General features: G+C 41.7%; 1 protein-coding gene across 2 annotated transcripts in view; it reads left to right on the top strand.

Annotated features, from left to right (window-relative positions):
- Positions 1–23977, top strand: part of SRGAP1 (SLIT-ROBO Rho GTPase activating protein 1) — a 137095-nt gene extending 113118 nt beyond the window's left edge. For both annotated transcript variants that reach the window (XM_018080691.2, XM_018080690.2), the window contains exons 16-22: positions 4843–4948; positions 8319–8543; positions 9624–9703; positions 17769–17949; positions 18508–18642; positions 18768–19113; positions 20886–23977. In XM_018080691.2, the coding sequence (XP_017936180.1) occupies positions 4843–4948; positions 8319–8543; positions 9624–9703; positions 17769–17949; positions 18508–18642; positions 18768–19113; positions 20886–21263 (1451 nt within the window). In that variant the 3' untranslated portion in view covers positions 21264–23977. The remainder of the gene's footprint in view (positions 1–4842; positions 4949–8318; positions 8544–9623; positions 9704–17768; positions 17950–18507; positions 18643–18767; positions 19114–20885) is intronic.
- Positions 23978–25862: the final 1885 nt, after the last annotated feature.

Here is a 25862-nt window from a genome sequence, read left to right as displayed (position 1 = left end):
CCTGAACCTTCTTGTTTGGTAACCATGTCTCACCTCCAGTGTAGGAGAGGCCATGTGTAGGACCAAGACCAGGAAAAGCACAGTGCTTCTTTAGCGTCTTTAGCTAAACCTGAGTAGCATGCAGCTGTCCAGTTGTCCCAAAATACTTGAAAACCACCAGCAATTGTTCTCTTGCAAAAGTCTTTTGTTCTCCATCACTGCATCTAAATATTTGAATATTTACTGCCTTTTATATGCTCCACTATTTCAGGATTATTGCTTAATTAAACTTTAATTTGCATTTCTTAATGTTATTTAGGATGAATGTATCCCTGTATTCATTTGTAATTTAGTTTTGGTTTATTTGTGTTTGGGGGCTTTTGTTAGTAATTGTGTTTTCTCCCCTCTCAGGTTTCCTTTAGTCTTCTGAGGCAGATTGTTCACTTCTGTCTGTTTCACTTTAGGGTCTGCCTTTGCAAAAACCTCATCAAGACTGACCAGGTGGTTAAAATGTGTTATTTCTCATGAAAGAGAAAAGTAGACATTCATTGTTTCTGTGGGTCTCTGCAGTAAGCGAAGATGATGCTGCCTCTCCAGAAGAGGTTCCAGTGATCTTGGAAGCTGAAGATCACAGCTTTTAGGGCTTGAGTGCCTAGGATGTATGTCTCTCTCATGCTATTGAGAACCAGTCCTTAGTGCGTGGCTGACAGAGGCAGCTAGCTGATATGTAATTCTTTCATTTATGCAATGACATTAATCTCGTCTGGATTCATTCATCCTGGAGTGTTTGCAGAGGAAGTCCATGGGAGATCAATAAATAAAATCTTCTCCAAGAGCAATACAGGATTTTCTTATGGAACTTGTGATCTGCCGCCTTGAAGGATTTTATGAATAAGTTGGACGGACACCTCTCAGAGGTGATTAAAGTGAAGTCAGAGGCTGACATTTAAATTACCTCTGAAGAGTCCTCCAAGCTCTCTGTTTTTCATTTTTTGTAGTGTCTGGTGGACGTTCCTTAGATCCCAAACACCTCTGATACTTAGATGCCTAGATAATTTTATGAATACACAGAAAATGAAGTTCCTTATATTATTAGGGTACTTTGTTCCACTATGGTATGATAAAAATACATTAAAAGTTGTGGGCACAGGTACCCAGCTCTTCCAAAATATACTGTAGTCATGAAACCCCAGAACTGGGCTTCTTCTCCTTCTCTGTTCACCCCACAAATGTCTTCTGTGCTCTGGGCTGCACTGCAGCTTTGCTTTGGTAGAAGCACAGTGTTCCCACACCAAACAGCTTCTCATCTTGCTGTCAGGAAACTCCTGTGGATTTGACCCCCATGGCTGAGATAGGTCTGGAAGGCAGGTGTGTCAGACCAGAGCTCCAAAAGTTTTGCTCTGCTATGAGAACTGGGAACTAAAAAATAATAACCATTTCACTGTGTGATGTTTAGCTGACATAAGTCTTGATTTGCGGTTGATATTCTTGTGTCCTTCACAGAGATCTCTCTTCGCTGCCTCTCTCTTCACAGTCAGAAAAATCATGATAGTTCTCAGTGTGCTTGGCCTTGCCAGAGGCTTGTCCTCTTGCTTGTGTTTGGGAATGTGAGTCTCATCATTAGAGTAATGAACCAGTTTTCAAATCCCCTGATTTCTGTTTCAGCTTGGCAGCTAATTGCCTTATTTGGACAAGTCATGTAATATCAGCACTTCTGTTTTCTTAGCTGGAAAATGGGTAATACCTCATCGGGTACTCAGGTAGGGCTAATTACAGTTCTTGAAAATCAGAGTACTGAAAAGAAGGTCTCTAACAGAAGTACTGGGAGAGGGGAAAATGGCCAGCTTTCTCTAGTGTTGGGATTGTCAGTGGTTCCTTGCAGCAACCAGCTTGTAGGTTGGATGGCCCTTCTGCCCCAAGGCTCTCTTTAGCAAAGCCAGCAGAGGCCAAGCAATGCTTTTCTCTTTCCTCTGCATGGGAAGCAGCAGAGCCGCAAATTCTTTCTGCCTGGATGCGGAAAGATTGTTCTGTATTCATTCCATCTTTCCTATGTACCCAAACACTCATGTACTGCATACACGCAAGCAACGATGAAATTCAGCTCTTCATTAAAAGCAGTATGCAAATATTGCAAATATGCATAATTACCTATCTCCTTTAAACCAAATCAGTGCTGGGAAATAAAAGCCTTTCAAAATAATGTGGAAAGAACATGAATTTACCACTGGGCAGTAGTTTGGATTTTAAATAAAGGGACTTTCACAGAAACTGGGTCTGGGTTACCAGGAGGGTATTGGAAATACATCATTCAGGTACGTATAACTTGTAACTGCTTCAGTAGAGATGACATGCTTAATACTAGTCATGCTTTTAGTAGGACAGCTGGGATAGCTCAACACATGGCTATACAGCCAAACTCTCTGTACCTACTCTACCCTGTCCATGCTGCCTACTGGAGCCAGTTCCTGGCTCATGCATCCTGTCAACCATGTGTAGGAACTGCTTGGAAGAGTTATAGTTGGCACAGACCACAAGCACATTGGAGAGTGTGATAACTATTGAGTTGTAGCTACCTGCTGGTGTTCAAGACCGCCCCAGCCTGGTTTAGCTCACTCGTTTATACAGAGCTGTTGAATCCGTATAGGCAGCACACTGCTAGAAGGAGCCGCTGGACTCGCCTGGGGTTCCAGCTAGTGCATTTCTCAGGACTGATTTGAATTCAGCAATGACGGAACCTGGCCCAGGGCTGGTCTCCAGAACTGGCTGGAAGAGGCAGGTCTGCAGCACAAGCCATTAGCCAGGAAAGGCTGTAATGCAGAAGACGAGTCCTGGTGTTGCATCACAACTTCTCTCCAGCTTCTCATATGCAGCACACGGTGCTGCCGAGGTGATAGTGTTGAAAGATGTAACCGAAGTTCCTTTGGACCTTCCTCCCTCAGCCCCACTCCATAGAAAATCCACCTGTGCCCATGCACAAAACCACCTAGACCTCCAACTCTGCATAGAGAGGTTCACAGACAGGCTTGTCAGGAGAAAAGTCAGGTGAACTGGAGACTCACAAGGCACCCTAGCTGTAACAGCAGCTGTTTTTGTTGAAAGAACGGGAACTGAAGATACGGGCAGGCTTCTTCCACTTGGAGTGGCTAGATGAGGCAGGTGGAGAACGGCCTTGCACTAAAACTGGTGGCTGTGGGCTGTGCAGAACAGCAGTGTGGCACTGCATTGCAGAAGTGAGGGTGTACAGCATTGACATCCAAGATGTGGTCTGCACTGGAATGGGAAAGGAGAACTGTAGTTGCTCTGTGCATCCTTACTGTGCAGGCAGCTCCTGGACTTAGTACATCCCTGCCATGGACTGCAGTTCTTAACCAGTAGCCAGAAATAATTCTTCTTGATTCGTACAGTCCACATTTAACAGAAACATAAAAATAAGTTTCAAGTCCCATGCTCCACTTGAGAAAGTGTAACAACTTGAACTGATTTTCGTCTAGCATTTGGGTTCAGAGTGACTCAGTAGGTTATAAATTATCCAGCTTGTCAGCAGTCCTTTTCCCTACCAGCTCTACAGCAGCTCACCAGAGAAGAGACACTGTTCCAGCCTCCAGGGGCTCTGCTGGGGAATAGGTTTTTACTTCCTGCCAGAGTTTTTGCTGTGCTGTTCCTGCAGTAGATACCACGATCCAAATGGACTTCCTTCATGCAAGCAGTGGTGCACTGTTCTCCTCCTGCAGAAACTCTCATGGAGCCCAGTTTCACCCCATCCCAGAATCTTCTGTTCCCAGCACACTAGTGGTGCTGAGCGAGTGGAATCTCCTATAAACGCTGATGTGGGAGCAGATGTCACACCCATCTACTACACTGGCATTTCCCAATGAACTATAGTACTTCTGCGTGGTAACCAGAAGTCTTGCTGCCAACATGCTCTGCTTATGCATAGTTGCTAGACACCAGTTGTTCTTCTAAGAAACACAAGTCGACACGCGTTTTGCATCTACAGATAAATGCTGATCAGTAAAAATAGCGATACCAAAGAGCACATAAGTAACACACACCAGTAACTCTATTTACACTTGCATTTTTATGTAAGTGATTATTTTAATTGTGTACTCCTAAATACAACATTTTGTGGTACAATTGGCTTTTCAGCTATTGGAATCAGCTTCTGTTTCTGATTTCCAAATTTTTGAACATCCATTTCAGTGCCACAGGACAGGATTTCTCATGTAGTCAGCTAAGATTTCCCCTAGATGTTGTTAATTCCAGCACTCTTTCTTGGCTGACATAAAAAAACGTTATTGAAATTTTAGGTTGTTTCCAACAGTGACGTTTACATAGAAAACACACTGAGTTAAAAATTGAGATATTAGTGATTTTGAAAAACAGTTCAAGCTTTTATCCCATCATTGCCCTACTTGCAGCCACGTAATCCTTCTGACCAACACAGAAGATAGTGCATCCATGGTACAAGACAAGAAGCTCAATGATTGGAAGATTATGTATCTGATGTGAACGTTCAAATAAAGAGAATGTACCTCTATTTGAAACAGATAACAAACATCTCTCCTTGGTTCTCTCAGCTTATTTATGTACTGATTTAGTGGTTTTGTGAGCTGTCATGCTCAGCAAGTGGCCAGGGTTTGACTTAGGCAGATTTGTACCTTCTTATAAAGACCTTTTAAACTGTGCAGTTTTAATGAGAGGGGGAGGAACTTCTAGATCTTATTTTTCTAATTGGCCAAAATTAGACAATACTAACTAGGGGCATTTGACAATAAAGAGTCAAAGTAAACTGAGTAAATGGACTGAATATCATTTTAGACAATCATATGCAAGGGAACATAAAATATTTTCTTCTGTTTGCAGGAATAGACAATCTCTATGAGAGGGCTCTTCACATCCGCAAACTCCTTCTTACTTTGCCCAGGTCGGTCCTTATAGTGATGAGATACCTCTTCGCCTTCCTCAATCAGTAAGTGCTTGATAATTACCCAGTGTATCATATTTTTATCTGCCTTCCTTTCCTGGTATTGAAGTTCTTTGGGTTTACTCATACTCTATGTAGAATTTACATTTAAGCGCCATTTAACATGAAAGATGGTCTTCTAACTGGCAATGAAAATAGAACAAAAACACTGGTTTTCATTCAAATTAAAATTTCATTTGTCCAAAACTGAACAAGGTTATACTTAGACAGATTAAAATCTTGTCTGAAATGGGAAGTGCAGGCTACAGCATTAAAGCTGACAACAAAATAAGCTGATAAGAAAAATAGCAAAACTACTGTAACTACATTAAAAATAGTTTCTGCAATTTAAAAAATTTTTTTTTTCCTTATCTTAAGCTGACTTTTATCTCCTGATGGGAAAAAAGAACCCTAGCATATTCAAGCAACAAAGGCACTACAAACTACCTGTTTAATGCTAGACACTGCCACGGTGAGACTTCCTGTGGCTGCTTCTATTTTCATATAACAGGGGTATGAGTATAAAGAACATACATCTCCTGTGTATGCTTCAATATGAAGGAGCTTTGTTGTCACATTGCAAAACACAGGCTGGAAGAAGAGTTGTGTGAGAAAGGGAAAGTGGTGTTCGTGTCTTCATCATCCCAGAAAAAACTTCTTCATTCTGGAAGAGAAAATAAAAGACAAGTTGGGCAATTGCACTGTTTTTCCCTCCACTCTTGCACAGCCCTCTCTGGTTTTTGCTGGCCCCCAGTGTTTTCACAGAAAAATTTGCTTATGTGCATTTTACCCTGATTCTAGCTTTTCTCTTTCTGCTGCCATATTGTCTGTTTCCTGTTAGATCTATATTCATATCACCTTTTTCCTCTTTTTTTTCCCTAAATTTGCCCTTTGCTGATTCATTCTGTCTTTGCGACCTTCCCCATTTCATCCAGCCTGTCTGTTCCTATAGTAACAGGGTCTTTGCAGCTGGGTTATTTGTTCATGCCTGTATTCACAGCTGTTCCCATTTCCTTTCTTCTAGCAGTTTCTGAACCACTTTAAGCAATATCGAAGAGAGGGGCAGAGATCGAAAGTTTTATGAAAATAACTATTCATTTGAAACAGAATTCATCCCCCAAAAGTGACACCATGTCCTAAGAGCTTTTATCACAGCTTCTCCTCTTCTTAAACGTACAGATTGAACAGAGCTGTATGGGGTGGTATTTGTTACACGGTCATGTTTGCTACATCTGTGCTCTCCACAGGAATGCAATTTGGGAAGTAGACTTCCTCCTTTCTGCTTCCAAATTGCTTCTCGTGCATCCAGAGGAAAAACATTCCCATGATTTGACTTTCTGCAAATCTCATTCTGCTTTTTGCATGTGCAGTTATGCCTGCTTGGCCACATGAAGTTAGAGATCTCATGGCAGACCTCACCTCCTGTAGCCTACTTCTCAGAGCTTCTAAAGTTACATCAAGTTGCTCAAGGCTTTGTGCAGTCAAGAACCTCAGTGGGCAATGACTCCATAACTTCTCTAGGCAGTCAGTCCCAGTACTTGGTCACTCTCACAGTAAAGAAATTTTCTCCTGCTTTCAGTTGGAGTATCCCTTGCTGTGTCTGTTGCCTTTCATCCCTTTGCACCTGTGTCTGTCTCGCTCTTGTTTATAATCTTGTATGTAGTAGGAGATTGCAGCTAAATTCCCCAGTAGCCTTTTCTTGCAAAGGCTGAACAAACCCAGTTCTCTCCACTTTAGTTCATAACCCATTGCTCCAGCTCCCCAGCTATCTTAGTGGTCCTTTTCTGGATTTGCACCAATTTGCCAGTCTCTCAGAACTAGATACAGAAGTGTCATGTGCAACTTCATGAGCACCAGGTAGAAGAGGAATAATCAGCTCCCTTGACCTGTTGGCTTTTCTCTTCCTAAGATAGACTTCTTTGCAGGAGGATGCATTGCTGAATCACATCCAACTTCTTGTCCAAGAAGGGCTTTTCCCAATGCTTTTCCTTGGGAGCTGCTAACCAACAGTCAGCTCCAGACTAATAGTATGTGGAATTAGTCCATCCTGTAGGCGGGACTTTGCATTCATCCTTTTTGTGCTTGATGAAATTCCCATTTGTCCATTTCTCTGTCTTGTCAAAGTCCTTCTAAATGGTAATCCTGACCTTTATATTTACTGCACCCTCTCCAGTGTGACATAATCTGTAAGCTGGCTGAGTGTTCACTCCACCCCCTTGGCTAGTCATTCATGAAGATGTTAAATAGCATCAGCCCCAGTACTGAGCCCTGCATATTGCCAGCCATCAGCAGAACTTCACATTTCATGATGATAGTTATAATGTTTTACACAATTTTGCACACATGTAAAGGCTAAATCACCTTATAAATCGGTAGAACAAGATGTCTCCAATTAACATACAGGACAGGATAAAATGGCATAAAAAGGGGGGAACATGATTAATTTTACGAAGTAGTTATGAGGGAAGTAATTTAGAAGGTTTGCTTCATGCATCTGTATAGTTTGTATGTGGAAACCACTCTCTAAAATTCCCTTTCTAGGGGAAATACATTGCTGTATTTGAACAGAACCAAACATCAGAATTCGTATGCTGCTTCAGAGTGCAGAACAACATAGTATAGGGCATCCAAGCACTTCAGGTTCTGTTTGACTGGTCCCACATAGAACCACTCAAAAACCAGCATTTCCGTTAGAAATGCCAATGCTTTTAAAAAAGGGAATGCATAGCAACTCTTCATTCAAAACTGAAAACATTGCATTTTCTGGAAGAACGGAGAATTTGCAAAGATTGATTAATAAGAACAATCAAAGCCTTTTGTTTGGACACTTCCATAATGAAACTATTGTAGGAGTTTGTTGGCAGAAGTTAAGGTTCTTCGGAATTTTAGGCTGTATGGTAAAAACAGCAACCTGAAGTCACAAGAGAATTTGCAAGATCCAGGAAATTAGTTGCCTCCAGAAGGCAATTCAGTCTGCCTAAGTTACATAGCCAGCTGAAGGGAGCGGTGCATCAAGCACCGATGAGAAATGTATACCCACTTTGCATCCAGTTCACTTGAAGCTCCAGGGATAAGCACTGATGAGATAGAAACAGCACCAGTTGATGCATTTTATGTTAGCCCATTAAGTCAGTGTACACTAAACATGGTAGTGTGGGAACACATACATTTACATACATATATGTGGTATAAACTCACTTCATAAAGGGCATAACCTATGGAAGAAATCTTTTTTTGTTTTGTTACTTTATGTAGGATTATCAATGAGAACAGGAAATCTCTAAGTTGTGATCGAACATTAAGTTTCCTCCAGTTTTCAGGTTAAGGTTAGTCACAGTAGAAAAGTCAATTTGTCTTGATTTTTCTGTTATAACAGCCTTTCGCAGTACAGTGATGAAAACATGATGGATCCATACAACCTGGCCATTTGTTTTGGGCCAACCCTGATGCCTGTTCCAGACATACAAGACCAAGTGTCTTGTCAGGCGCATGTGAATGAGATAATCAAAACTATCATCATCCATCATGAGGCTATTTTTCCGGATGTGAAGGAACTTGATGGACCTGTATATGAAAAATGCATGGCTGGAGATGACTACTGGTAAGGCAGAATATTGCCCTTCCTATCATCTTAACAAAATCATTAGGCTGTTGTCTGGATAATTCCTGTGATACAGAATTATTTTTGCACACAATAGAACTATGAAGATAAATGAGAAGAGCATTTAGGTTCACATAATAAAGTGTTAACTATAAAAAAGTGAAGCAAAGTCAATTATGATGAGGTTCCCTACAGCATATGTTCAGCCAGACACAGCCAGAATTCCAGGTGTACTGTGCAGAGCACACAGACAGATAGGAAATTTGTTACTCTGACTGTGAACTACCTTATCAAATTTCAGCCTGCTCCTTTTCTCTGTCATGGTTTAACTGGGCCAGTAGCTAAACACCACATAGCCACTCGCTCACTCCCACCACAGTGGGATGGGGGAGAGAACTGGGGGAAGAAAAGTAAAATTCATGGATTGAAATTAAGACAGTTTAATAGGACAGAAAAGAAGGGGCAAATAGCAATAATAATTAGAATATACAAAGCAAGTGATGCACAATGCAGTTGCTCACCATCCATTAACTGATGCCTAGCCAGTCCCGGAGCAGCAGCCCCTGATCAGCTTTGCCTCAAGTTTATATACTGAGCATGACACCACATGGTCTGGAATATCCCTTTGGTCATCTGGGGTCAGCTGTCCTGGCTGTGTCTCCTCACAGCTTCTTGTGCCCCCCAGCCCACTCACTGACGGGGTGGAACGAGAAGCTGAAAAGTCCTTGACTTAGTGTAAGCGCTGCTCAGCAACAATTAAAACATCAGTGTGTTGCCAACCTTATTCTCATCCTAAATGCAAAACCAACTACTAGGCAGAAAATTAACTATATCCTAGCCAAAACCAGGACACTCCTTTGACAGCACACACACACACTTTTTATAAATAAAGGATTCAAATGTTCTGAGGACTTGTTAATACCGGAAGATCTTGTTTCAAGGAAGGGTATGTAGGCTTCTTCTGTAATGTTGCACATAACTTTGTAATATTATAAGAATAATTTTAAATAATCTCATGGGGGTGGCATATTTTTGATGTATGTGGTTTCACTCTCTGCTCAACTTTTTGTTTCCCTTCAGTGACAGCCCATACAGCGAACATGGTACATTGGAGGAGGTGGACCAGGATGCCAGTACAGAGCCCCACACCAGTGAAGACGGTACGTCTGTTACATTACTGTGCTTTTGATGGGAGTAAGTTTTACAGGTGTTCCATGCAGGAGACCTTCTTCCTTTCCTAATTGTGTCTCATTTGAAAGAAGGAAATTTCAGTCTTGGTGTTCAGTAGTAAATCTTTAATCTTTGTTTGTGTGCTTTTGCACTCTTGATTCATCTGTATTTGACCAGCTGTTTCCTTGTTCTCTCTCGATTTGCCCAGTCACAGGAAGGGCAAGAGAGAAACTATTTCAGTCAGCACATATTATTTTCTGACATACTGTTACATTTTTAGTGACTCTTTTGTCTGCAAAAACTAAACTCCTCAAAAGCTTGCCTTTAAATATTTCAGCTAAGGGATATTTGCCATTCAGGCTCTATTTTTATATGAATTTAAAAGCTGCTCTGTCTAAAGGATTTATGACGACCAAAAAACATGTATGTACCCCCCACGGTGAAACTTTGGAACAGTAGTAATTTTCTGTAAATATCAGTCACATATGCTCTGAGAGTTCTGGGTACAATAGATATCCATGAAAAAACTGATGCATCTCTATTATATTAATTCTTTTTAGCCACATGTCATGAAGGTGTGTTTGTGACAGTTGAACCATCCTTCAGATGTCACTCACAGTAACTTCTGCCTAGTGTCAAACAAATTGAACAGGTAGAAAGAAATATCAAAATTGTTAAATAACTACCATTTCTGTGAGAATTAGTTGCCCATTAGAGGTGAAGGATTCAGAATAACACTCCCTGTAGAGACAAGCAGCATATTGCAGTGTGAGCTCACTGCATATTAGGCCAGCAGGCAACCCAGACAGAGCAACCAGCACACATGCAGTTAGCAGCAGCAGAAACAAAAGCTTTTTGTCCATTTCAGAGGATGTGTGGAAGGAGGAAGAGGAAAAGACAGAGGGGACAAAAGGGGAGGAAAACAGTTACAGCAGAGAAGGAATTTTTTTTTGTTTTTTTTAAAGAATGTCATAAGGGATACTGTTTAGGAGCTGGACGGTTGCCATAGGAAAGGGGAACCGGAAGATGTATCTATAGGAAACCTGGCTGCAGTGGTCCCATTGCACACAGAACAATGTAAGCCATAGTTCCACTCTAGCTGTACCCATCTGCTTTGTCACGTACACAGGCTGTCAGTGACAGATTGTCTGTCTCTTCCATTTTGCCGAGGTGAGGAGGGGCAGGCAGAGTCTGTCAATGCAGCTGTTTAGAGAGGAGGGAAAGTTGTATAGGCAGGCATTACAGAAGGGCAAAAAACTGAGGATAGCAGAGAAATCAATCTGCCTGGGGTGTATAGCCATGCTGTACCCACAGTCAGGAATACCAACAGCTCTACAAGACAGCCTGTGCACGGGTTCCTCTTGACCAGCTCTGCAGGACTAAACCCACCATCTTTGTACAACTCATCTCTGCTAAATAGTGTGGACAAACTCGTAATTGCACTTTATTTTTCTGAGACAGTATAGCTTTACTTTAGAAGAGCTCCTTCTTCCACTGGAGGTATTAAGCAAGAGTGGAAGATGAGGAAGTCTGTCTGTCTGTCATTTAGAGCACAAGTGAAGTAGTGAAATGCAGGTGACACAACAATTTAATATGTTGGGGCCAACTTCAGGGTCCCGTGACCAAACTGAGAGATGAAGGTGCAAGCAAGCATGGAGACAAGTGCAGCTTTTCAGCACCAGTCAAAAGCAGTTACTTCAAAACCGTGCCTAGGAAGGATGAAAACATCGGCAGGATACAGAGGAGCAGGACCATGACAACACATGGTGCATCACCTGTACCTCCATCATCATGGGCTCTGCCCCACCACTGTGTTGTTATAATACCAGTTTTACATTCCCGTCATAGCGTTACTTGTGTTATAACTGTGTCACTGGTGGAGACAAACCCTGAAGAGAATAGCTGATAACAGGACAGAGTTCTGTTAAAATATTTACCTGCTCAAAACATGGGTTTTTGTTCACCAGATCAGCCAGCAGTTTAATTCTTGTTGCCTCATCACACCTTTTTAATTAATTCAGTGCTGAAAGGAAGCGGACATTTGTGTTTACAGAGAAATAATTGTTAGCACAAATATATTTGTAAGCTTGGGAAATACTGCTGCAAAGATGAAGATTGGCAAGCCTGTATTGTATACGAAACAGTGTTGATCTTTGATTCCCAGCCTGTAAGCTCCATGGATATGGCTTTCCATTTTAATAGCACATTTTTAATGTAGGTTACAAACTTTAAATTAAATGCACTCACCGTCTCTTTGCACATGCATTCATGTGTTTGTGCTTTGGACAATTCCTTTTAAAACTATTTTTTACTCCAGATATGAGAATAGCTGAGAATTTTTCAGTTTGCATATTGAACTTCGTCAAAGTCACTGATTGACATGTGGTGGATAAAAAAAAAAAGCTTTTGCTGAGAGGTCTGGAGTATTTTGGGGGTTTAATGTGATTGATTCATGGATTATATGCTGGATGCATCACTACCACTTGTATGTGGAGAGAGAGAAAGGGAGGTGCAGCATTGCTGCTGTGTCGATCAGACACGTGCTACTCACACGTTTCCCTCTGTTAGGACATGGAAGAAGCAGATTCTATAAATGTGAAGGATTTTTTTTCAGTGTTGAAAATCTGATTAGTTTTATGCTAAAATGATAGGTATAAATGTATACATATGGAAGACCAAGCAGCTAACCCCACAGGAATTACAGGGTTATTGAAATATAATCCAGGGGCTATGGTGAAAAGCAAAAGGATTTATTTTACTGACTGTTTTTCTAAAGTTAAACTTCAAGTGACTCTTTCTGTGCCTACTAGAATAAACCCATCTTTAGAGGCTGTGGCAGTAGTACTAGAAATGTTTAATTATAATTTAGAAAACAACCAGACTTTATGAAAATTGAAAATTAAATTATGTGTGCAGAGGTAAAATACGGTAGATTGGGGGAAAGAGAGCTGGAACTTATAACTGAGCATATAAATACTTCATAACTGCTTTATTTTAAACATATAAATTGCCTTTTTTTTCCCTAAGGTTACTGATGTTCATATATTTCAGCTGATCACTGGAAAGGGAAGAGGGAAGGAAGAGAAGATGCATTTTACTGTAGTATTTTCAGTCTTCTTTTAAATGTGCAGAAAGTATCCCATAAGGAAAACACATAAGTTTTTTCTTTCTCCTAAATCTGGAAATGAAATTTAATTTGTGAAGTTCAGTACATTTGTACTTTAGCTGAGAAAAAAAAAAAAATCTATCTGTAATTTTGCTGCAGACGAACCTTTACCTGAAAGTGCCTCTGCAGTAAAGATTCAAAGGACATTGTTTTGCTGAACCAGTTTTTAGCATATTTCCTTTACCTTCAAATTGCTGGAAATTTTTTATTCTTATTGGAGTCACATGGAAAAGGCTGACTAGATTTGTTTTCAAAGGAAGTAAGCATTTCCTGAGGAAGTTAAACAGATGGAGTTCTCCTAGGAAAACATACATGCAACTAATATCATACTCTTCACAGATATGTCATAAATGTAGAGTAAAAATTTAGATGGTAGTTCTGCTGAAAACAAAAATTACAGGGACATGTCAGACTGTAAGTCATTTTTGTGTCCCCAACACATAGTCATTTTCTTGCTTTTCAGTAGTGCATGCTGTGATCAACACTTTGCCAAATTCTGCTTTGTCAACACCTTGCAATGTTTCTTTGATGTTGCTGTTGCCAGTGAGAGAGAACTGCTGTTCTGAGGACAGGACTCTGAAGTTGCAAAGCCCCACTCTATTCTCTGATGGGATGCAGAAGAGGATAAAGGCATTGGGGGATACAATTTTCCCAGGATATTAAAAGACATACTTTTTTCCTGACACACAGAGTACACCTGGGAAAACTGAGGAAACACAGAGCAGAGCAACAGCAACCCCCCCAGAATAAGTGCAGATGGTCTCCCCTCCTTTCTCTGTCTCCTTGTGCCTTGATGTGTAGAGGCAGCCAAGTGCCACTTTAGTGCTGTCACTTCTGTTGGGAGGTTAGTCCTACATCTGGCACTCCAATCCCAAAATTAAAATTAACACTTATGTTTCTTCTGTCCTTTCTGCTCTTCCAAGCAGTGGAAGTTTTTCCCACAGTTCTTCAGTTTGTCCTAATTTTTCACTTCCATAGCATTGCCTGATTCACTAGAGATGATAGCTGGTGAGATCCTGTATGTCATCAAATACTTCTTGCTGTTGCTGGTGAATGCCCTCAGGTATGGACAGAGCAGTGCAATTACACTTTCCTCTCAGCTGTCAATTTTACTGTTAGATATTCAGTATCACACGGAATTTGAGTTACAGATCCCAATTTTAGCTTTCATCACCTTAGCTTTTTGGAAATTCTTGTCTGTCATTCAGTAACCGTGTTATTAAGTGGCTTAACTTTCCAAAATGCATTTATTTCTTGGAGTAACTGTCATGGTACTTTGATTTCCACTATTAAGGCTTGACTTGTAGCAAGGTGAATTACTATTTAAGTACAGTCTCAATACTATTTGCTATAGGAAATTTTATCTCTGTTTCTTCTGCCTAAAAGCAACATTCAAGCAAAGAAAATGCCCCTTTCGACATAGTAAAAACTGGCTGAATTTATTTTTTGTCCTGTTAAGAAATCTGTGTGAAATCTCCTGGGTACTCCTTCCTGAGGAGGAGGGATTTGTTACCCAGGCAATCTGATCTACACATCTCAAAAGTCACATCCATTTTGGGTACATTACCAGTTCATACAGCTGGTTCTAGTGGGACAACTTCCTTTCAACCTCTGAAAAAGTATTTGAGTCTTTCAGGCAGTGAAACCATACAATTCCCATTGTACACGATACTTAGATTAGCATAATTCCACTGAGGGAGATAGAACTTAATTTGTAAATAAAAAGATTTGTATACTTAAATATGGGATAATGTATGATCTGTTGAAGTCAGCAGAGAAATGGGAAATTCCATAGCTAATCTGTGTAGGGGTTTATCAGTCAATCCAGTACTCATGACCACTACAACCTAACTTCGGAAAATGTCAAAGGAAAATACGTGCAGGAAATTTGGGATCTTAGGACTTATTGTAAAGTTTTTTTGTTCGGTAGAATTTTTTTTTTCTCATTTTAAAGTACTACCCGTTAGTGAGTGACTGACTCTCTGAAACCTGGGAAGATTTGTTTCTGAATTCTTGACTCCCTCTACCATAACCCGTAGCTTAGCTGCAGCCTGAGAACAATTCATACAAATGTCTGCTCCTTTTCAATCTTACCTGATTCCAGTGATACCTTGTTATAACAAATTCCATGAGCAATACGCATGATATGTGTAAAAACTGCGTTCTTTGGTCAGTGTTAAATTATTGTTGTTTGATTTCATATTGCCCTCTTAAACATAAGGCAAGATAAAGGCATGTTTGGTTTTATTTCTTTTCATTTGGCAATGATGTCTTTCTGTGCCTATAGTCACTTTGTCTGTTCAGGTAGACTGTAGAGCTAATATCTAGAAATGACAACAAGGTAGCGTATTAGAATATCATACCACCATTAAAGATTTCCTAGTTTTCCAGAATGTTTCTTTCTACGTCAATACATTTTCTTTGCTTAAAATCATAAAACCAAGAAACCTGTCAGCCCCCACCCACCCACCAAGGAATGCCTGTCAGCAAGCCATTGTGATGACCCATTGGTAGGAGCCATGATGTTCATTATAAATTCTCATCAGGCTGAGAAGAGACACCAGACACATGTCAGAGAACTGTTTTATTGTACAGTCTCCATAACTTTGGCAACCAGTCCAATATTTAGACTCAAAAGGTATTGGCTAACACACCCTTAAATTTCTTACAATAGACTTCCCTCCACAAGAGTGGAGGTGAACAAACCTTTAATTTTGTACTGTACACTTCATGAAGTAAGTTCTCAGCTCCCACAACACACAAGCAAAGGTGCTGACTCACAAGCCACAACAAACTAATATTCAAGGGTGTTGGCTTATAAGCCACAAACACCTCCACAAGCTGCCCACTCCCACAACAAACTTCAAAATGGAGTATGGGGTAGGATATGATAGGCGTGCTTTGCCCAGGCAAAGCAAGGGAAGAAGACAAAGAATATCACCAGTCCTCAGATCCCACGCTGGTGCTGCCGCATGGATGGTCCAGAGCTGAGGTAGCAAGAAAAGAAAACAAAAGAGAAAGAGACAGAGAAAAGAGAGACAAAAAAAGAGAGCGAGGGGGCCCAATCTGCTCCCTTTTGTAGTTCACCTGGTGCAACCTGCTAGGTAAATTAGACTTCTGTGCGTTTTGTTCACATGTGCATAGCCTGCCCTTCTCCAGGAGATGAATTGGATGGGGGGTACTGAGCATGAGTCTTGGGGTGGAGCAGGGAGTTGGCTCAGCACAGCGCTGCCCTTCCTGCGATCACACCTTTCCTGTAGCAATACTGAGAACATGTGAGACAAAACATGCTTAGGTCTGGTCTTCCATAGGTATCCAGTAGGGATGCATTTTGAGAAATTAATACTGTTAGTGCTAGGTTCTTATTTGTATTTATGTAATTGAAGTAATTTCTACCACCGTACATTACTTTAGCGTTTCTAACAGTGAATTCCCCATGTCACTCTGTTCCATTTCTGGAAAGTTTCTGAGTTGGTAACTTCTAAACACTCTGCAGTTTGTCACTGACAGAAGCTCTTAACGTGACTGCAGAAGCAGCAAACCACAAGATAGCCTTCCGCAGGCTCGACAGGTTATTAAAAAAATGAGCTGCAAACTATAACCTCAATAAGGTGCTATCATTATGTTTTCATGCTGCAGCATGAAGTTAATTTTAAAAAGACATTCCTGTGCAAAATGTTGTCCTAAAGGGACAGTGACTTTCATTACCAGCCTGGTTCTTTGGGGAATTACAACCTCAGTGATTTTAATTTGCACCAGACAGACAGTTGCTATGCTAGTCATTAGCCCAGATGTTAATTTCCATCTAAATATTGCTCTAATTACGTAAAGAAATTAGTCATTTAGGGGACTCTTGAGTTGTTGGAATAATCAAAGTGTGTGATTTTTAGAACTGTATTTTGCAGGTTCTCTATGTTTGAGACTGAGATGACAAATTTTAATCTGTTTGAGCTCAGGTGCTTTCTGTTTTGTGTAGAAGAAACTAAAGGCTGTTTCCTTGATGCCCACACACAGCTCTCAAGATACCTACAGGGGCCCTGTGCTGACACCAGTAGGTTTCCATCCCAGGCATAGGTTATGGGGTGGAGTCCATTACCAGTGTGGGGCTGAATTTACCAACATACTGACAGAAGATTAGCCAGGACTGCTGTAGCTAATGGTTGGCTTCAGAAAACACCAGCCTCTCCTGCAGAAACCAGGGCAGCTCGGGATTTTGGAGCAGGCAGAGCTGCTTTAAGCAACTTGAGGCCACACAGGGTCTGCCCCTGTGGAGGGGTCATCCTTAGGTAGTCTGGAGCCGTCTGTCTCGCTCAAAAAGGGCTTTAAGGAAGCAGATTAAAGCACTAGGCTTCAGCGTTGGGTAAAACATCAGCTTTTCCCTAGATCTGCTCATTTGTCACTTAAAAGAAGTCCCATAACCCAGTTACGCAGAGTATCCCTACTAATGCACAGGGTAATTTTGTCTTCCTTCCTTTGCCGCTGCAGATATTAAAGGCCCTCCTACTTACTTTTCCTTTATCACACTGGTTCCTCAGACCTTTGATTATTCGGTTTAGTTTCAGAGGTCTTTATTGGCTGGCCTCCATCCCACTCCCCAGCAATGCAGGAGCCCTTACAGCAACAGTTGTTGTAACATTTGAGTATGCAGTTCTGTTTTCTGCAGCTTGTGAAGCAAGCCAGATGTTTCTCACTTGGGACACCGGTTGATTGTGTTTCTTTGTAAGGGGCACATTATAACTGCTGCCTAAAGTCTGCCTTAGTTCAGCTGATCTCTGTCATCTCTGCTCAGAATGAGCACTGAGAAAATGCAAAAAATGGGGTTTATGAAAACAAAATGAGCAGATAAACCAGTGAAATCTGGTATCTGTTCTTCTTCCCTCCCCACACAGAGTGCGAGCCCATAGAAGCTATTGCCAAGTTCGACTACGTGGGAAGATCTGCACGAGAACTCTCTTTCAAGAAAGGAGCTTCCCTTCTGCTCTATCACCGAGCATCTGAAGACTGGTGGGAAGGAAGGCACAATGGAATTGATGGTCTTGTCCCTCACCAGTACATAGTGGTGCAGGATATGTAAGTAATGTCTGGTGACTAGGTTCTTGGTGGGATGTAAAATCTGAAGCATTTAGCAGTGTTTTCCAAGTGGGTCAGTGGCGTGAAGGCTCAGACAGATTAAACATTTGCCTTCTAGGCAAGATACCTCTGTCTTTATTGCCCTGAATTGACAACTCAATCAAAAACTACTACTAGGCTAAGCTACTTTTATGGATATGTTCCCAGTATAAGAGAGATACTGCTGCACCTATTTTATTTTGAGTATCTCTTTGTAGCAATTGCTGACTTTTAACTTCAGAATAGCAAAAACTGGAGAAATGCAACCCTGAACTCTTGTTTTACAGTATTAAGCATGTGTTTTGCCAAGGATGACAAAGTTCTTCTTTACAGAAAGGTTGCACTCAAAGTGTAAAGAGCTCAGTAAACAGGATTATAAGCAATTCTGGGAGACATACAAGGGCTTAGTGCATTATAACGTGCCTGCCTTTCCTAAGGGAATTAAAAGCTGGGAGTACCAAGGTGCTCTGTCACATTTCAGTCACTGACTTCTCACCTCATCATGTGTCTTCTCTTCAGGGATGATACTTTCTCAGATACACTGAGCCAAAAAGCAGACAGTGAGGCCAGCAGTGGACCCATAACTGAGGATAAGTCATCATCAAAGGACATGAACTCTCCTACTGACCGTCACTCTGATGTTTATTTAGGAAGGTAAGCTTCAGCATGACATGTTTCACTAGTATTGCTCACGGCTCAGGTAACACAGTAATTGCTCCTCCACATGTTTATGGTAGATCGCTACAAGTTGTCCTATAACCACTTCTTCATTGGTGCAGGCAAAGAAAGAGATCAGAACCTCCACCTCCTCTAAGACGCCCAGGCAGGAGCAGTGACAGCCACTGCCCAGTACACCCACCTCACCCTCTCTCCAACTCAGCCTTGGAGCTGGGTTCCCCCAACCTGGCAGCTCACTGCAGTTCCAGAGCCCTCCTTCAAAATCGCAACCTCAATGCCGACAGCCCTGAAAGGCGACGCAGGCCTGGACACGGCAGTCTCACCAACATCAGCAGGCACGATTCTCTGAAGAAGATCGATAGCCCTCCAATTAGAAGGTCTACGTCATCTGGTCAGTACACAGGTTTCAATGACCATAAACCACTGGACCCAGAGTCAATAGCTCAGGTTTGTGTCTTTTTTCTTTATGTCACCGTTTGATTTTCTGAGAAGCAAATCTCATTGAGTAACACGGAGCACATGCACTGGTAGGAAGGTGTGTGCAGGGGAATATCTTACTTAGCTTTCAAAACAGAGTGTGTGTGAAAGAAGATGCATTAAGTTATCCTGAATAGAAGAAGCACAAGGGGGAGTAAAGATTGCAGAAGCAATAAAAAGAAATTGTTTCCCATTATACTGTAATGAAATTACCTCTGCCACACAGAATACTAAGACAGTATATGATTACAATGCTGTGTAGATCGCTGTGTGCTGTTGAAGGCTGGCCTATTCTGTCTTGCATATAATTAGTGTTCAATTCTTTCTCAGTATTGTGGTAAGGAGAAAAGTGCTCTGACTGGCTAGTAGTGACCATTACCATTCAAAGCCCTGATTGACTGTCCAGCTTCCTGTGGATTTCACATGGTTTTCATATAGTTCATGTATAGTTCATACTGTATGTTATTTTGGTGCCTGTAGTAGAACATAACATGCAAGATGTTGCACCTGCGTAAATCGTGGGCCATCTTATCCCTGTGTGAACACTTACCAGTCTTATTCCTGGCAGTGGAGAGGTGAGAAGGATAGAATAGGGAGCACCCCAATCATCAGATTGGTCTGTTGTACTGAGCTAGTGACAGCTCTTGAGCAAATAGATACCTCTGTCTTCAGAACTCACATTTTGTCTAGGCAGGATAACATTACTAGGGGCACCGTGAGGGTGCAGTGTGATTGCAAACACATTTTACAATAACACTGACACTCATGTTTTAAAATTTAATGTACTGGTAATTCTTGCTTTCAAACTCTGCTTCCAGCAAGGAATAGAAGGAACTGTCATGCTTAGTCAGAAAGCTGAACCATGTATTAGGGTTAGAAACTGTAAATGTTGCTATCATTTTATTTTATTATAAGTTATTTATTTACTTTCCTGGAAGTACATACAGTGGTGTTTGGCTTACACTATCTATTGTTTTATGCCTAGACTACTGATTATTTAGCAGTGAGAGAACCCAAACTTTGATTGAACTGTGTGAAAGTTACTGTGAGCAGACAGGGAACACCAGATATTTTAACCTTAGTTGTATCTCAGTACCACCAAAAAGCAGTAAACCAGTGTCTTGGTGCATTCTTTTAGCATTCATGCCAGAAATCCTGATGAAAAAAATAATTTTTCTTAGGCATGCATACTGAACAATATCTTGAAGTTTTTTCTGTTTAAAATTTAACTTGGTGAAACTAAAGGAGACAAGAGCTGATAGGCACACAAGCTTTATTTTCTTAGAAAACCAGGTTTTATAATCCATGTGAGAGAATACAGTTCCTGAACACCTGAAGCATTAGATGAGAGGAGCAGTTAGCTAAGAGTTAGCAAATGGACTAGAATCTTTACAGTTGTCAGTACGCAAGAGATGACAGAAATCTTCACCACTAAAACACTGCTAAGCAAATATTCATTGCCCTGACAGTCACTTAATAAATGGCTTGCAGATTTTTGTATTGTTTTTGATTCTCTCATGTAAACAGGTTAAATATTTATAATGTCCAGCTAAAGCTGCCATCTTGTCAATTGTAGTGTCTTTTAAAGAAGTCTGGTGGAAATTGGTTTTAGCACTATAGTAATTATTAGAGGATGATTGGCAAATTAATTCATGCATTTTCCGCCCCCTCCCCTTGCTCCTCTGGTGCTATGCATTCAGTAGCAATTGGAATGATGTGCCTCTCTCTGTGCTCTGACCCAGGACATCGAGGAGACGATGAACACAGCACTGAACGAGCTCCGTGAGCTGGAGAGGCAGAGCTCAGCAAAACACGCCCCTGATGTCGTGTTGGACACCTTGGAACAAATGAAAAACACTCCCATCCCTGCCACCTCCACGGAGTCGCTCAGCCCTCTCCACAGCGTTGTTTTAAGGAGCTCTGAGCCTCAGATCCGCCGTAGCACTAGTTCTTCCAGTGACACCATGAGTACTTTCAAGCCCATGGTGGCCCCTAGAATGGGAGTGCAGCTGAAACCTCCTGCTCTTAGGCCAAAACCTATTGTTCTTCCAAAAACAAATCCTAGCATAGGACCTTCCCCTCCTTCCCAGGGCCCAGCTGACAAATCTTGCACAATGTAGACAGCTCAGCCACCCATGGTGCCCAGCTGTGGTATGCTAGTGAAAGGGATGGATTAACAATAGAAGTCAGGGGTCCATAACTTCATTTGTTCATGTTTGTAACTGGAGAGGCTTTGTTTTTCAGTGTTTTTGAATGTACTGTATGAAAGTAGCTACATTAACATGGGCATTTGTATTTTGTATGGTTTCAATTAAAAGAAAAACTGGACAACTGTGCACAGTTTTAAAAAACAAACATAGACTTACTTGAAAACTTGATGCTGCACCATTTGTAATAAAACCAACACAGATCACAAACGGCTTGCCATGTCGTACCGTACTTCACACTCTTACTGTAGCTATATAATAACAGATCCTGCACAAAACTAAGGGGTGGGGGAGGTTCAGGGGAGGTGGGGCCTCTCATTTCTGGGTCACCAAATCTCAAGCAGGTTAGTAAGAACTGAAATCTAGCATGTGAGGATTAAGTGGCTGTATGGAATGTCTAAGTCATCTCAGGCCACATTTCTTAAATTTAAGACACACCAAAAAAAATAATCACCAAACCCTCACAACTCGTAATTGGCACCGAGTTTTAGCTTTCTTGTTGGCAGTCTCACTAGAGGCAAGCACTGGATGGAGCTGGAGTTCACATGGCTCTCACCGATACAAAGCAGCATTCCAGGACACAGCTGAAGCACATCTCCAGGATATATCTAGAAAATAACTTTTGCTGCCCTCTGTAATAGCATACCTTTTCCCATGAAGCTAGACCTTCATTCCCCGATACCACATTTTTCATGAAAGCTAAATTCATTTCAAGTTCATAGTTAAGCAAGCCAGGCTCTGGGGAGTGCACGAACCTGTTGGTCCATTAGGCAGGCTGATAGGCGATTAAAAGGACCATCTACACAGTAATTCAGAAAACTATCCCATTGACTTTATTGCTCAATGTCCAATTAAAGACACGATTTGAGTTGTAATAGTCAGAGTTTCGAGCTGACCCAGCTGCACTGACTGCCTTGCACGGTGCAAACGCTCAGTTGTGCTGATGGCAGCAAGGCAGGAACCCTGAAGAGGGACTGCATCCTGCCAGTAGTGCAGGAGTCACTCACAGGACAGCTGAGTTTATACTGCCTAGATTCAAGCTGACTAAAGTTTTCCATAACCTCTTTCCCCTCCCCTTCCCCTCTTTCTTAAATGACAGAAATCAATACCTTTCTTATGTCTGTGTGAGTGACAACTGTCAACTTTCCTTAGCGCTCTGTTAAGCTTTGTTAGGCGTGAACTTAACATACAGCTCGTTTGCACATTGCAACAGTAAGCCATAATATTATTTCTGTGAAGATATTTTCCAATATCCAATCCATAAAGTAAGTTTCAGTGAAGAAAATGGGGAAAAAATCACATGTGGTCCACCTACAGGAGTACAACTGAATGTAATTGAGATCTGTCTTTCCACATGTTCTGTACAATCTCACTGTTGGAAAGCTTGAAGTTGTACCACTCACTGTACCTAAACAATTGAGTTTGGGGGGAGAAGAGTAGTGACAAACTTTGATAGACATAATTGCTGAGGTGACAGGAGTAATTTCCTGTTGTTATATAGGAGGAGCTTATTCCTACTCTGATTTACACCCTCTAGACAGATGATGCAATACAAAGCCCCAGGTGTGAAAAGTACCCCATGAACCTCTGAGTCTCAAACTGCTGCTTGTATTTGCAAACCCTTTTCAACCCAGCCACAGACTTCACACATATCTAGGTTAAAGGCTAAGTCTTAAGCCACCAGAAAGGGCTGTGCAGCATCAGTCAGTGAACCTCCATCCTTCTCGACTGTACTGCCCAGTCCTAACACCAGGGCCAGAACCTAAGTCAGACCAGCTGCACACCACTCTAGTCTGTAGGGTCTACTCACTTGGTTAGGACCAGAGATATTTTCAAGTATTTTCCCAGTTTACTAGACTCAGTGGAACAAAACTGGAATTTCAGCTTTCATTTACATGCAGTTTTAGTCTAGCATTTTTAAATTAACCCACCTGGCACAATTGAGATGGATACCTGTATCTTTAAATTGCATAGGGAATTTTGTATGTTTAAATAACTATACTGGACTCCATAATGCTTATATTAGAAATTGTTTAGCAAAAGAAAATATTAGAAACAGTGCATTTAGTGAATGCATCCACTTAGTGCATTCACACAGTTAAATGTGTAGTTCGATGGTTATTATAGATACTTTAAAGTATAGTAAGTGGATATGTAACAGGAAAGACTGCTACAACTACAGGCGTACTAAAGGGTAACTCCTGCACACCTAATCCAGTCAGTATTGTCCTTTACTGTCAAGTTTGATGAATTGCAGTACTGGTAGCTTCCTGCTTGTTGACTGTTACCTACTTGTGTCAATGTACATCTGTAGTATGTACATGTGAAAGTGCCTTTAAATTTTAGAGGAGCTTTAGCTTTGCTCTTGTACTGTTGCATTTCCATTGCATCCTTTCCTGTTTGTGTATGGCTGCATTCCCATTGCATTCCTTCCACTCTTGAAGAACAAATAAAAACATGAAAAAATCACAGTTCTCAAAGAGAAATGTACTGTTAATCTGTTGTGACAATGCACTTTTATGTATAGTACTGTACATTTTTGGCATGTACCATTACAAGCTTCAGTATACATTCAAGTTTGTTCCTCATAGTGTATCTTTATAATAAAGAAAATAGTTCTGTCTGTGTAGTTTTGCTGCCATGTCTTCCAACATGGATTGCCTGTCTACCTCCCACACAAGGGGACAAAAGCAACCCCCAGCTACCCCACACTGCATCAAGTCCCATCACGCTCTTGGCTGAAGAAGCATTTGTTCCCAGACGGGCTCCTACCTAATTTGCTTTAAGTTGCTCCTACACCATTGCTTTAAGCTCACTCAAGTCCCTCTGTACCTGAAGAACCCACACAAGGAGCCACCAACCTCACAGTTCTGCCTGAGCACCCATCAAGAGCAGCCAATCCCACTCCCAGTGGCTGCAGGAACACCCTGCCACCCACTTAGCCAGCACCCTGCCACTCCCCCTCCTGCTCCCTGCAGGAAAAATGGAGTGCAAAAGCCAATCCAGCTTACATATTTTAAAAACAGAATGAAAATAATAAAAAAGTCTACCTGGGGACGTTTCTTATGGCAGCAGAAGAGATGGCACAGTGGAGTCAGAGGGGAGTGCCGCAGGTCAAGGTTATCTTCAGTGACCTTATGTCCAAGAAATGGTTGCAATATACACACACACCCTCCCAGCTGGCTCCAGGAACCAGGGGGTCTGTGAGTGTCAGGCTGATGGATGCATAAAAGATGTTCAGCCATTTATGGATCAGATGCTGGGAAGGACTATTCCTGGGCTTGGACTACAGCTGCCCAGACTGGCTCACCGTGCTCCCCAACTTGCATGTGTTTAGGGGGAGAAGAGCTATTCGGAAATGCATTTCCAATCCTTGCTTAAAAAAAAAAGTCATCTCTGGTTGTTGAGGGCCACCATCTGCCTGAAGGAAAAGGAGACAGATACCCCTTCCCTAGAAGTGTTCAAGACCAGGTTGGATGAAGCTTTGAACAATCTGATCTAGTGGAAGATGTCCCTGCCCATGGCACGGAGGCTGGAACTAGATGATATTGAGGGTCCCTTCCAACACAAACCATTCTACAATTCTATGTCAGGCAGTATGGGGTGATATGGAGGAAGGGGCACAGCAGCCACCCCAATCAGAGCAGGGCTTTCATTCTTCATGCTGAGAAAGCTGCCATAATGTGACTCCTCATCAATCAATGCCCAATGGCAGCCTTTGTGCCATAGTGTCCAGTGTAATACTTTGAGTATTTCTTCTTGGCCCCTACTGCACAAAAGCTGACTAAGGCATGCAAGAAGGGACAGCAAAGGTCATTCCTCATTCAAGATCTTGCACAGCTCAGAGGATGCATAACCAAATTTTCAGTTAGATCATACACCGATGAGGGGAGGGCCTTATATGATGGCTTTGAATCTGTTTTACAATAAACAAGAAAACACAAGAAGAGGGGTCTCTTCCTGTTTTGTAATGTGAAGTTTTGGTGTCGCACTGTGCTGACTTGTTAGGTTCCTTCCAGTTTTTGTAGTGGAAAGAAGTTCAGCTCTCACAAAGCCAAAGCTTTTGGCAGGTGATGGGGGAAAAGCTGAGTCTATTCGCACTCAAAAAGCAAAGAGGTGATGAGCTGTTTTGCTGAGGAAAGTGTATTAACTGAACAGAAAATGAGCAGCACTAGCAGCGGAGTGTTTAGCTCTCAGGCCACTGCTGCAAATCATTGTTTCAAGCCACATGCAGCTCCCGGACATGGCACTGCCCCAGCCTGTACAAATGCCTCCTCAGCCAGCATAAAGAAAACACAGAGGATCCACCCAGTTTTAAGTTCTCCTTGGTAGAGACTCATTGTTTGTTGCTTACTCTGTGGCTCACTTGGACTCACTCTGACCAGAAGGATCTGCGGTCGCTCTGTTCAGTCACTGGTACCCCATGAGACAAGCTTTGAATTTGGTCTGGGTGGAACTGATATGTTGGGAGCAACTGAAACCAGGAAAGTATTAACTGGTGATGCTACTTGA

Source organism: Manacus vitellinus, unplaced genomic scaffold (assembly GCF_001715985.3).
Source record: "Manacus vitellinus isolate BGI_N305 unplaced genomic scaffold, ASM171598v3 scaffold_5_pilon, whole genome shotgun sequence".
Classification (NCBI taxonomy): Eukaryota; Metazoa; Chordata; class Aves; order Passeriformes; family Pipridae; genus Manacus; species Manacus vitellinus.
Note: the sequence above shows the minus strand (reverse complement) of the source record. Positions and strands in the feature narration are given on the sequence as shown.